A 14,658-nucleotide genomic window follows, 5' to 3' on the forward strand; every position below is an offset into this window, starting at 1 on the left:
ATAAAAATGGTTAAAATTAAGCCTAATACGGTGCAATCTTTATTAAAAAGAAAGGAGTTTGCTGAAATGTACACAAAACACAACATCAACATTTATTTCTGATGCGACATTTACTGACAACCTTACCCAAGCTGAGAAATAAGGAAAAGACAAATATAGATACAGAGCGCAATTTCTTTCCTCTGTTCGGTTTGCGTAACTTGAAAGCAATAAAGAAAGGAAAGGAAAAACGAAAACACCCAAATTAAGTTGTTTTGAAAATAGACATCTCGTTCGGTTTATATTTCGTTTTGCTACATTACTATACACTTATCCATTTCCGCTTTTTTTCCCCTCCCTCCTCATTTATTCCTACCCTTATCTCACCCCACCCCAATAAGATGGTGTGTAAAGCAGGGATATTAAAAGTGCCCCCCCCCCGCTATAGTCTGTTCCGTAACATTTCGTATTAATTTGTTGTTTTGTTTTTCTACTCTTTCATTCCACAACAAACGCGCTTACGGATAACAATCAGTACCTTGTTGCTGTTTGGGGTGGGGTTTAGTACTAAAAAAAAAAGAACAAGACCTTAAGTACGTAATCAACACTTTTAAAAAATGCATCTAAAGAAGTTTTTGTTTCTGGGGGATTATGATAAGAAAAAACGTCCTGTTCCGCGTGTGCATATGTTGAACCTTTGTTCGGAGAGACGCTTTGTTTGTGGGATCGGTTCCCATTTTTCTCTGTAAAAACAACTTCATTCCTTAATTCGCTTTGTTTCCCCTGTCATCTAGCTCATCGCACACTCATTATCTGCTCCAGCACATGGGGATTATTGTAACACATCTCTACTCTTCCCGATGGATTGTTGTTCGCGCTTGCAACGAACGGTGCCTGATGATTGGTTTGTTTGTTTGTTGTGTTTGTTTGCTGACAGGAAACAGAAACGCTTGTAACGTGCGTGAAATTGTGCCCTTTCGTTTTTGCTTGCTCGAAGCGCTTCTCTACGTGCCGGTTTGTAGGTGCATAAAGCCACTGTTGCTACACATTTACGGTGCGCTAACACAAACTATCGGTGCGTACTGTAACACTCTGTGTCTCTATCGTTTTTTGCTTGCTATGAGTTCAAATTCGGAATTTCTTTTCGTGCCATATCAGCCAATCAGTGTACCGGGGGTATACTATACAAGCCCCGTATGTTACGCGGTAATGGTTCTATCACAATGTCGTCGTCGCACACACACACACACGTCGGGTAGGGATGGCGAACGCTGTCCGTCTGCCTTACTAACCCTGAAAACAGTGCAGATGCTTCGGATTATCGTCACCGAGCTGTTGGAAGTACTGCTGGCACAGCTCGTTGAACGGTTTCGGTCCGCACAGGCAGCGGTAGGTGGCGTACAGGGGTGAATCCTTTGTCGTCAGCTGACGTATGATGTCCGGTGTCACGCGTCCATGGACGAAGGTCGAACGATTTTCGTCACTCGTCGTACCATCGCTGTCCGGAAGTTCCACCTCCGATAGGTAATGTCTCAGCGTGAATCTGAATGGAAAGCGGGGGATAAAAACGGAAGGGAAAAGTTAGAATTCGATTTATTATATTGTGTCGCTGCAGATCATAAAGTGTGGAAGATTGAGGCAAAAATCAGTTCAAGCGGTCTGGCTTTTCCACGAATTTCCATCTCTGGTACTGGAAGTATTTAGTATTTTAATAACCATTTCCACGCACTGTGTAATAATTTGGTTCTTCAAGTGTTTTGTAAATCATCATCAATCTATTACTTCCAAGCTTCTGTTCTGTAGAAGGAACTCACAATGGTCCCAACAGTTTCGTTCCCGGGTGTCCAACGATACACAGCAGCAAATGCATTGGAATGTAAATTTCTTGTGCATAAAGTAAGGAAATTATACGACAGCGATCCTCGCCATTTGCTCGTTCCGTTCCTAGCCGTTCCACAAGGCAAAACTAAAGCACACTGTCGTTGAAGAAGCAGCAGTAGATGATATGTTAATTTAATTTCTGGCTCCCAACTTAAAATAGAAACACATCTCCCAACCGGCACTTTTCCCATACATCCTGGATGGTCACTGTTCGCTCAATTCGATATGCGCACATCCGGACCGGGTCCTCGGGATGGTGGTGGGTGAACCGTAACGCTTGGTGGTTCCTTGGCACGTAACCGAAGCATCTAAGTACGCTCAAGTTAGATTAAACGTAATTGTCGGGCGAACGTGGAAAGGATAGAGCGTCGTGCTCTGGAATGGAACGTTACTTCTTCCCAGCATGGACAACTTTTACCAGCGCGTCCGATCGATGCTGCAGCAATACGGGCGGGTAGAGGTTTTTCATGCAAGCGATTTTCCGGCTTTGCTTCTCTGCATTCTACAGACACTCTCTAGATATGGGCTGCAAGTGATTCAGCAACATCATCAGCAGCTACGGTTTAGTTTCACAAAAGCTTTTCCGTTCCCATAAAGCAAGAACTAATTAATGCTAGCCATCAGTTAGGTGATTCGGCAAGGTTTTCAGGGGAATATTTTTGGTGGTTGTTGTTAGAATCCTTACGTCCATAGTTCCGTGTTTGCGAGTTGTGCAGTGGAAGTTAAATTAAATTGCTCTAAAGATTGTAAAACGTTTTCTTGTTCAAAACCCATTCCGTCACGCCTTCATTGTGCAGGGTACTTCCTAGGGTTGGGTCACAACAACTAAACCTGTGCAGTTCGATCAGCCTTTTTAAGTGAACGAACGTTCTTCGTACGCCAAATGATGGTACGAACAGTTCGCGAAAAGTCCCCAGATTGAACTATCTATTATGTCGGGATGCTATTTTAGTAACCCCGTACTTAAGTAGCACAAATCCAGTATACGGGGAAATACTAAAATAGTATACAGATACTGAAAAAGTAGAGCAGCAGAGTAAAATAGTACACTGTTACTAAAATAGTATACGACAACTAAAATAGTACAAACCTAGCATACCGGGGTGGTCTTCGTCTTGGCCGGCACAATAATAATATACCTTAATATTATACCTCAAGGGATCTAGACCGACCATTTCTGATTTGCTTTGACTTTATTTACCCGTGGCTAAATACGACAGTTTATAGCAGGATTTACCATTATTTTGGTGATTCGCCACCTTTATACAGTACTTTGAGAATCTCCGATTGCGAAGAACTTCATCTCCAAACTACGCTCACTTTTAACAGTAATTGGTGATCTCCCAGCAAAATAGCGAACGGTTGTCTCTATCTCTGACCATTCTTTATAGAAAACACTCAAACTGGATAATTGCTATCTATTCCCAAATTTAAATATAACGACATACGGCAATATAACGACATAATGTCATAACCACTACGGACAATTTCATCACTCTCCTGAAGTTACTCACGAACGATATAATTCGTCAACTGGAACATAAACTTTCTTCGAATATGGAACATAAATCCCACTACGCTTTCGCATTAGCGCAAGTTGTTGTACGGGATTTAGCGAGCAAGTAAGCGTGTATTCCCTCAACTGTCAACAACCGTTGGCTAGCAAACAGAAGAGAGAAAGATTATCCAAGTTGAAGATACCACATATCCAACAGCATCAGTCGTTCACCAATTGTGAGCGATGCTGTCGACAAGTTTGCTAATAGCATTACAGGAAATTCGGACCGTTCGTACACTAACGGTGCGGATGCTCAGCAGGGAGTGGTGAAGTTCTGGACTGGAATCGACTGTCAAAACACGATCAGTTCGATGCTCTGGAGAGCAATTTTGAGCTTTCATCTCAGCGAGGGTGGCTCGGGGGAAATCCTGTCGATAGTTGGCCGATTTTATTGCGTGCGTGTATAAAACGGTTCTCGCCATATGCCGAGGGGAGTTAACTGCGAGTTTCATGGAGTAAATTGGGTTTCGAAGGGGATTTCATTTCATAGCTAAACTTTGTAGCTACAATTATTGTGCGGAATTTGCTATTGATTGATACACTGAAAACGAATAGAAATTGTATTTACGGTATCTTCCCAAGACTTTGCTGATACACATTGACATTAATTAAAAAAGGCCAAGAAGATATATATAAGAAGAAATATACTTTGAATATTTCAAACTTAAAAACTTTAAAAAACCCTCTACTAAACGTCAATGTTCCTTCTGCATATTACCCAAGCTGTCCAGATTCCTCCACATTTCCTCACCAGTAATGATGTTGCCTCTTGCCACAAGCTTGTCTTTGTTGAAACCCGTAGCTGTAATGGCTTTTTCCGTCCGGTTCGTTTTCCTACACTTGTAAAGCGACGCGAAACGCAACTTCAAAGCCACGCGAGAGTACGTTAAACATTTGTGATGGATTGTCATCCGATAAATCTTTCTTTTTCCCGGTTTTCAAAGATTGGCTTTGCTGTCAAAAAAACAACTCCAAACTCCAAACATTTTTCTAAAGTTGCTCGACCTTAAATCAAAATCGACCGTTAAGACTCTCTCTTGGAGTAGTGTCTGACTAAGACTTCACATGGAGAACCAACATTAATTTTTCACAAAAACACACACCGTTTTGTGAACATGTTCATAAAATTCTGCGCTAACCAACAGCTTGTTTCTTGCTTCCGTTCGCAATCAAATCCGCCCGTATCGAGCAGTTCTCACTCACCGCGGAACGCTGCATCCGTTTGCACGGTTAATCCAAAATGTTTCTCCATATTTACACTCACTGCATCATTGAGTGTTTCCCTCCGTTATCATTCAGTTAGCATGATTGGAATAGGACCGTTTTGGATCGCGAAGCGCGTTATCGGTACGGTGTTAGTCCAATTGGAAGGAGCTTAGATCATGAATAATTCAGTATAAACTGTTCAGGCGGAAGCAGATGAAGGTGCAGATGGGAGTAACAGTGGTGTGCAGGCACGCAATTGCCTCCATATTGGTCCCCTCTCGGCACACCGCAGCTACCCCCCAATCGCTAGTTGCCCTTGTGTCAATGATTTTGGAACGATTTCAATTCGTTGCAGAGAAAACCGATGCGTCTCCCTAGCGTGTGGCGTATTCCTCCTCCCGAAGCGGAGCGTTTTGCGTCATCCAAGCAGGAACAGTGACCATAGTTTCAATTCCATCCCAACCACAACAAAGCAATGCAAAAGAATCCGAACGACCGGTGTACCTCGTACGCGTCGTCAGCCAGGTGTAAGATGCGGCGTAGCGCAGACCAACCACACGAACGTAACAGAGCAGAGCATCAGATTCAAGATAATAAATTACCTTTTGTCCTTTTTGCATAAATTTTCCAGCATCTCTCGGCACCAGATATCCGCTTCGGTTTTGTTGAAGTACAGCAGACAGATGTGTTCTCTGTGAAGGGGGCAAAAAATAAGAGTGGATAAATGTGGAGGGGAAGAAAAAACAATACACAACACAACAGTGCAACAAAAATTGAGTTACGTCAACGTTAAAGTAGGAACTACATATTGGGTGTACAGGTAAGTTTGGAGCGTTTTTTTGATTACATCCCCGGAACGTTACGGGGACATGAATTTAAGATATCAGGTGTTTGGATATTTGTTAGTCATTCGCTGCCAAATTATGCTCTGCATTTGGTGGGATCAAAAGGAGATCATGTATTACGAGCTACGAAAAACGACTTAGAAAAAGAAAAACGGCTTAAATGTATATGACTAAGCACGACATTATATCATGCATGATATAAGTAGGGGAGTAGAAGCTTATTACACATTACGAACTGTTAACGGGTGGTTCGAAAGCGAGCATATTAGCTGCGGAGTCACGAGCGATAATGATTTTCTCAAAACTCAAAACCTCAGCCACTTTTCGAATGAGTATGAATATTTATATTTTCCACAAAATTAGGCCAAAAACAAAATATAAACAAGGAATACAAATAAATGAAACACATTTTACTCGTCACACACTGTGCGCTGTCACTGTCAAAAAGAGATCCAACATGGCCGCCAATAGTGACAGTTGGAGGGACTGAATGTGAGGAAAATCGCAAGATGCAACTTTGGGTTTGAGTGATTTTTGTAGGGGTTTTGAGTGACTGAAGAGTTTTGAGACAAAGTCTCAACGTTCGTGGCCCCACAGCTATTGGTTTGAAGCAGAATTGGTTGCAAGACGGAAATAAAAAATGTGAGTAGATTTGTTTGGTGGCAAGAAGTTGTTTTGAGCAAAACTTCCTTTTTTTCCAGACAGTTAGAAAGACAAACAAAACTGCAAATTTTTAAGAAAAAATGCTAAACCCATACTTGTGCACCCAATACATTCCATGGTACCAGGTGGATGTTTACGCTTTGTTTTGTATTTATTTGATCTCTACATGTGATGTATGGATAAAAATGCAACCATTTATCGTTTCTGTCGGTTCCAACTGTTTTCCTCCTGGGGGGTGGAAAAAAAAATATTTTCGCTTCGAGTGGAATATGTTATTACATAATTGAATTAAAGTTGCCTTTATTTTCATTTGATTGTTTCATTTTGTGTTCGAAAAAAAAACTGCTCAAAAAGCTTTACAGCAAGGCATAAAAAATGGCTTCACATAAGTTTGAAATCACACCACAATGAAATCAAACCAGAAGATGGATACGTTAGTCTGCACAAAAGCGCACTCTATTCAGCCTTGTGGTTTGAATTGCGTTCCCGCATAGTCGACTCACCGTCATTTTAATGACGCGTGAGTTACAACCAACCATCCACAAACACACACACACCGTACCGCAGTTACTCAACCGAGCTTATTTTCCAATTAGTTTGCAACCGAGCGAAGCGGTTTAACCATGGGAAAACCGCCAAAAACAACCGCACCGGAAACCGGTTTTCGGCAAAGTGAATGGTGCGCGTTTGTCGGTTTCTGTTCGGTTACGAGAGGAAAACTTGTATGTGTGCTGGGTGGTAATAAATTGATTAATATCAATCTTTCCCTTACACAACAGAACCACCACCAAGATATTAATGAAGGGAATTGTTCTGTATTTTGTTAGATGAAATTAAGGGTGACTAAAGGGGCCAACTCTGCGCGAGAACTAGAGAGAAAGCTTACAAACGTAATCTTTTTTTTGCTTTCTTTTGGGCAGAATTCCTTCACTTACATCCGATTGCTGTTCCGTTCGAGCAGATAGTGCAGTAAGGCGAGCATTGGAGTCAGTCCACTGCCGGCAGCCAGCAGCGCAAATCGATTGTGATGTCGCAGTTTGCTCAGCAGGAAGTTTCCACTCGGCTGGGACACCTGCAGCGACGTGCCGAGCGGTACCGGCCGTGTAAGATGTTTGGATAAACACCCGTCCGGGTACGATTTAACCAGCAGCGGTATGAACGTTTCCGGACAGTCCGTACCCGCGCAGCTGGCCGGCACGGGTGTGTAACTTCGCGACACGTACTCGCCCTCGATAGAGGCGGAAACGGTCACGTGGTAGCCGACCGGTGTCACCTGCAGCAGGCTGTTGTTCTTCGGACGCAACAGCAATGCGCACGAATCGTGCGTAATTTCGATTCGCGTTGCCACATCGTACTCGTGCAGTTGCAGCTCACAGTTCTCCCGCCGCTCGTACGTCATCTGGCCGTAGTTGGTCCACAGCGCGGGACACAGCTTGTTGAACATCAGCTCTATTTTGCCCGACTCGAGCGATGTGCGGGCGGTGCATGGCCACCGTACGTTGTTGGCCAGATGGAACCGGTACCGATGCTGGACGCTTGATTCGACCAGAATGTTAACTGTCACCTCGAGATGGTCCACACACTCGACCATCACGCCCGGATTGGCAAGCGAACGGGTGTAGAAGATAAGCGTCAGTTCGGACGTTTTCTGTATCCAGTCGAATCGTGGCACGATCGGTACGGACAGCTTAAGCGAATCGTCACTGGCCGAGCTGACGATCGACAGGGGTGGCGGTGATATTGGGGCCGTATCGAGGGTATCCTTGACCGACGGTGTGGGCGAGGAGTTGGTGGTTGTCACGCTCGAGGATGGGCCTGATTTGGAAGCCTTTGCGGTCCACGACGGAGGGGGCGGTGGGAGCTTACTGTTGGGATTAGTGCTGTCGGCAAGATTGATGGTAACCGTATTGCGGAGCGGACCGATGTAGCACTTCGCCAGCAGGGATTCGTAGTTAACCCAGGCGTGCACCTCCTCGAACAGTCTCGTCGCATCCTTGCCGGCTCCTCGCATCAGCTCATCGGAACCTTTAAAAGGGAACAAAACGAACCAATTAGTGACTGTGGTGAAGATGCGATAGTGCAAATGGTCGTAAGGCAGAGCTTTCGTTTAACACTATAACGATCTACAAGTCATCTTGAAATGGCATTTTGAACTCAAAGTAAGTTCGTGGTAGAAAATAATTTCAACAATGTTCTGATACGATAGTTATATATCCGGAATACGAATGAATTTTCCTTACATTCTTCACACTTGGACCAGAATCGTTAAAATAATCCGGTATTATTAGACCTTAGATATCTCCAAATTCCACAGTTAAATATGTTTCCTCCAATAATTTATAGTGTTTGCAATGTAAAACAGTACTGCTGTGCCTAATATACCTATGCAGAAGAGTCTTCCATACAGATTTCGACTACTAAAAAGAACAGTCATTTGAATCATAAGTCGAGACTACAAAAATTGTAGAAATTTCTTATGTTTCATTAATATCTGAAGATTTATAAATAATTGAAGATCGCTCTTATTCTTTTGCATTAGCAATTTGTAAACACATCGAGTATTTTAAGTATTGTTAATTTGAGACCGAATAAAAATTTAGATATTCATGAATATTTAAAGTACTCCAAATATACGTTAGTTTCTTAAGATTAATGAATAATTCAAGTTTTTTTCACGCTTTGAACATTCCACATTTGGAGTATTGGTAGCATTCGATTGTTGAATTTAACAAATATCGTCCAGGATCCCTATGATTGCGGAAATTTCAGGAGAACTATGAATCTAAATCAGATTCGTCCTACAGCTATAGCTCCGAACGGAAAAAAGGCCTAACAGTGAGAATCTATTTTTGTGGGCGTTTTGGACACTTTTAGTTTCTTTTAAAAGGTCCTTACCATTTTGATTGATACAAACGGATGAATTTATAAACAAAATCGAATTGGTTGTTGAGGGTCTTCCAAGGTTTTCTGGGAACAGAACGGATTATGCTAATTTCGTTGTTAGAAGTCTAGAAGAGGAACATGACACGTCAATTAAAACTCTTCGAACATTGAGCAGAAAACATGACAGTGTAGAATGCGAAATATTTATCCTCAAACATGACCAATCATTTTGTCTGATCCAACCAACAAAGGGACCAAATTTTTTTGTCAACGAGATGATGTCATTTGGAAAAATAATGCCATATACTTAGCAATGTTTGTCATAAATCAAACCCACCACAGGCAAATTGCGATGTTTATCTAGTTGGGGGTATTTTTTTATTAATAGTTTCCGTTAAATGCCCGATAAGCGTACACCCTCAAGTCCATTGAACCGGAAAGCAAGTGTCTTTCTTACCTCCGGGATGAAAGTTCATGTATCGCGTCACGTTGTACACCTTCCCCCGGATGGCCATCCAGGCGTCCTCGGACCGGTCGTGCTTGGCGAGTTCGGCATGGGTGACCGGCACTACGCGACCCCCGGTGCCGGACAGATCGGTGCCCGAGTTGCCCAGCCGGATCCAGTCCATCAACGAGTGACCCGGCTTCAGTGCGGTTTTGTTCCGCGGGTTGCCTGTGGAAATGGGAAGAAAGAAAACCACACTACATTAAAACCGGTCGATATAAAGCTGGGGCAAAAGGACTCGACAGACAGAACGAAGAAGCGAATAAAATGCGAGGAAAAGGGTCAGCAAAAAAGCCTCCCGCTCAGCTTTCTCAGCTGACGGCACCATCGATGATGAACGTTAACGGGGAGCAAAGCCTAAAGCTTTTGATCATAAATTATGAATATCCGGCTGTTGTCACGCAAAATGTGCTCCCCTTCTGTCTGTGCTTTATAATTTCCCTTTACGGTAAAGGGCAGCTCACGGCGCACGGTGTTGGGTGTTCGATTTTGGGGGTGATCCAACATTAATAAACCGTGTCTCGCAAGACCGCAAAATAGAAGAGTTCTACGAGTTTGGGTCCGAACCGAACCACAAGCACTAACAGGGGGGGGATTTTATTTGAGGAGCCTGCGTGAATGATAATTTATTATCCATGCGTAAAGCAAATCATTATCATCCCGGGGGTTTGAGGCTACCGCCGGATAGGCAGTGCCTTGAATGGAGTACATCCATTACGGTCGGAAGGATAAGCGAACGAATGCTCAGTGCTCGTCCGTTATGGTTAATGCGATGCGATGGATCATGGGTGCAGCAGTCCAGTCCAACCTCCAGAAGCATTCAAATTGAAGACAAAATATGCTCATCTCTATGGACAACGTGACCGCAAATATGAAGCAATGGAAATTCCTACCGAGGTACCAACCTGCCATTCAATGAACAACACGTGCCAAACGGAGAAGAAGGGGAGCAGGAATTCCGTTTAAACGTGATGCATATCCCTTCCCTTTCATCGACGGCATACCATTCCGGTGGCACGCGGGAGCAAGTTGCTTTGTTCACGGATAGTGAATTTTTCTAATACTAAATAGGTACGAGATGATGTTCCCATTTTCGTTTGCATTTTATTTTTTTGCAATTTTAAGAAAATCAAGATATATTAGAATCTTCAAAAGCAGGAACACAAAGCGCTTAAGGGGGCTCAAGGTACAACATTTAAACATGGTCCCACCAGAATGGCAATGGGTAAGGTGTACAAAATATTGAATTTGTATGCTTTGTTTTGATTAAATTATTTCAGTTTACATAATAACACATTATCCATTGCCTTAACCTCATTCATGTTCCATATATTGTATGTAATATTTAAATTTCATTATTTTCCATGAGCTTTGGTAGTTTTATTTGTTTACATATTTGTGTATTGTTATGTTTATTTATTGTTTATATTTTTCAGTGTGTTACCAACTTTGTTTATGTGACGTATTGTTTGTTTCTTTACATACTTTACACCCCTTACATTGATGCACATAGTTCTTTTATGTAATTTGGGAACATGTTGAACGGGGGGTTGGGAAGATTAAAGTTATTTATATTTTTTTTTACTCTGTCCACTAGTAAATCCGCCACTGCGATCATCTTTGGTTGATGCTGGTTTCAATCGGATTGAGATTATGAACATTCTACTTTAAACTACAGATATCTCTCCTTTTTAGGTCCTTGATGAATATACGGAGATTGCATCTTCTTATCCTGTGCAAAAGAATTACCTTATCGTGAGGGATATCTTTGTTAAGACTAAAGCCTTGATTCCACAAGGAATTTTTTTTGCAAGCTACATTTCTGGTTACGATGCTTTATAATCCATTAGCAAACCTCTATCGAGCTGGTCGTTCGGGGTTCATCATCAAATATTGACTAAACCGTTTCCGATTGCTATCTGAACTCAAACAACGCAGCCTTGTTTCCCGTTCGTATGTGCTTAACCTCCGATGTCGTCACAAACTACATCACGCCGAATGTTTTTGTATTGAGCCACGCCATGCCAGTGCGAAAATGTTCAACTTTTCGCATTGGCTTTGGCACAGAACCGTATCCACATCCAATTCCAATCACGGCAACCACAGCAGTATGTTAGCCAATAACGGATGCTACACAACTACATCCTATTAGGATCAGTTTCAGCCGACCGAATCATCAGGCTTCAGCAACAACGATTCGAGCACAAGCAACACCAAATGAACCCATCGCAACGATCGACACCGTGTAAGAAGATTGAAAGTACGTTAGGCAGCGAGCAGGGAAAATGGCACAGAGAAAAACTCTAACGAATGAGCTGTTTTATTTTTTGTAGCTCCGGTTCCACATGAATCGTTATTTATTTCCATTGAATGGTAACGGGCGTCTTTTTTTTGCGCTCTGTTCCGTTTATGCTTTCCCCACAATGAGGGATGAGAATTTCGGTTTTCTGGGAAATTCGCTCGCTTGTGGAAAGATGGCATGACACTAGCACCCAGTGCCCAAAATTCCCTGAAGAAAAACACACAATCCATACCCACGCAGAAGAGTGCTGAAAAATCTATTATCGTCTGATTTCCCGGGAAATGCTTGCCGGTTTGGGACGTGGAAAACAACTCGTCGGCGTGTACTGTAACGCTTCTCGAGACACCGGGCCCCGTCACGGTTGTTTGGCAGTGTATGGAACTCGTGTTGCGTTCGCTTCTTCAATTCTCTCATAAGACACCCCACGGTGGTGGTGATGGACCACACACAATACCTTATTATGGTGTAATAAACTTCCGGATGCACTGTCAAAAAGGACCCACCCTCCGAGAGAATCTTAAATCATCTTCAGCGTCGCAATTTTCCAATTCGGACGACAAAGCGCGAAGCTATAGAGAAGTCTTGTTTGCGAGGCCGTCCGGATGCTTGGTTTGCGATTTAACGCTCGCTCGAAGCTAATCATAATCTCTTACCCATTTGAACCGTTTTGCCTCGCTGCCGTGGACCGGTTCCGTTGTTTACTCGGGTTAATGAGCATGCGGAAGCTTATTTTACGGTAGGACGACGAGTGCTTAACGGGGCACGGACCGTACAATAAATGGTTTCGCCATCTCAGCTGGCCTGATTTGTGACTTGACGTCAGCGGGCACTCCGGCCCGCCGCTTAATGGTGAGTGTTTATGGCTTTTTAACAGCCGATGAAATCGATTTTGGAATGATACTTATTACGCCCGTGGCGCGACCATATTGAAGCGACAATTTAAAATGGAATTGAAGCGTGTGCAAGTGCATGAAGCGATTTACGTCAATTAACAGCATTAAACGAATGTTCGCTTCGTTGAGTGAGTGTTACAGAATGACACTTTTATGGTAATACATTTTATAGCATCATTTCGCATACAGCTTTAAAATGAAAACAAGAGTAGTGCAGGGGTATAGACATTTTCCTAGCAAAACAAAAAGTATTATATAAAATAGCTTACTTACAATGTTTGAATCAAACACTGAATATAATTCTCCGATAAAGCATAATTAAATGGTATTACTAAAGATATGAAAGCATTATGGAGTTTTAATTAATCTCCGCTGCTCGCAAGAATACTCCCGAAACACTTTGCAACACACAAAATTGGCCAGCAGTGTGTTGGTGGTTTAGGAGAAAATGACAACATTTAAGGCTTTTTTTTAGAAATTCGTTTATAGAAAGCATTTGCTTTATTTATATTAAAGGCTCTCACATACAAATTAAACGCAGAATTTGAGGGGTTTTGATTAACACTGACTGAAAAAGACAATATTTCTGCAGAAGATATTGGTAATGTTTATTATCAAGAGGGTTGGATTGGGAACGGGTTGATAGAAAAAATAGACCTGCTTAACTGAGCAATGATAATTAGATAACACTGCTGGTACTCTCTACCGCAAAGCAAAAGACAATTATTTGAGAAATTGAACAGATTACTCCCTTTTGAGCGGTTTCTCCTGATTAACTATAAACTAACTATCAAAATGACTCGAGACTTTAACGACATTGTGTGTTTAAAAGCTTTAAACTGCTCTCTGGTTCGATCGTTACTTGAGTATTGTTCAACGGTGTGCTGTCTATATACAAGCGAGTGGATAAATAGTCTTGAAGCGGCTCAAGGAAAATTCCTTCGGTCATCCTTTAACGTGCGATGTATCAACTATTAGGCCTGGAAAGACTGGATCATCGGCGGAACCCACAGGCAAAACAAAAAAACATTAGGCTACATTTATAGCAGGACTGCTTTTAGAAACCGTTGACGATCCTTATTTTCTGGGTGAACTTTATTTAACAACCCGGAGACAATCCGCACGGCACCAGTAAATATTACATTGTATACGTTCCCGCATACAATACGGATTACGGCCGGCTCCTCTCACAGCCATGATCCGCCGTTTTAAATTCAATTTTAACATGTCTTTCTCTGTCCTCGTTTAAAGAAATGTTACGCGTTACGTAATAAGTCTCATATAAATGTTGAATATAAGTCATGTTTGTATTGCCTTGATAAGCCATCTTCGGCGGATGATTCTAAAACAACAATAATAATAATGAACTGTAACCTATTGCCGTCAAGTATTGGGCGCCTCCATCAGTATGGCAGAAGTTCAAAAAATTTGAAGAATTCTCTAAGTGATGGAGGTTCATACAAAAAAAAACACGGCTTTCAAACACTCTTTTTAGTTGATCAAAATAAAAAAAAAATTAAAAAAACAAGGTTCTAAGGTTTCCCTCTTTGAACCGGGTTTACTCCGTCGAACTAATATAAACTTGAAGATAATTGAAGGAAAATGTATTTCCATACATATTTCCTCAACTGTTTGAGCCCATTAACTGTCGGTGCGTAACCGGTTGAAGTTTGCTTCAACCGTTCGGCAATTAGTAGCTTAAGCCAAGTCAATTTTACCAGCCGCAGTAAAGTGGAGAATTCGTATTTTTATTCCAAGGCAATTTTATTACAGTACACTATAAAATGGTTATCAAATGTAATATATTACAACAAAACTGTATGTAGCACACGATTAATCATTGGGCTGTATTAAATCGAATAAAGTACCTTCATGGACTTAATAAAACATTCAAAGGGCAATTGAAGGGAACCGATTGATCAAAAGCGTTTGGATAAGCAACC

General features: G+C 42.0%; 1 protein-coding gene across 1 annotated transcript in view; it reads right to left on the minus strand.

The window, feature by feature from the left end:
• Window positions 1-1,266: 1,266 nt before the first annotated feature.
• LOC128707413 (cytochrome b5 reductase 4) overlaps window positions 1,267-14,658 on the minus strand; it is a 31,330-nt gene continuing 17,938 nt past the window's right edge. The window contains exons 2-5 of the mRNA XM_053802365.1: window positions 9,473-9,688; window positions 7,068-8,157; window positions 5,227-5,316; window positions 1,267-1,522 (exon numbers count right to left, since the gene is read on the minus strand). Of these exons, the coding sequence (XP_053658340.1) occupies window positions 1,267-1,522; window positions 5,227-5,316; window positions 7,068-8,157; window positions 9,473-9,688 (1,652 nt within the window). The remainder of the gene's footprint in view (window positions 1,523-5,226; window positions 5,317-7,067; window positions 8,158-9,472; window positions 9,689-14,658) is intronic.

The sequence above is a fragment of the Anopheles marshallii genome, chromosome 2, assembly GCF_943734725.1.
Source record: "Anopheles marshallii chromosome 2, idAnoMarsDA_429_01, whole genome shotgun sequence".
NCBI classification, from domain to species: Eukaryota; Metazoa; Arthropoda; class Insecta; order Diptera; family Culicidae; genus Anopheles; species Anopheles marshallii.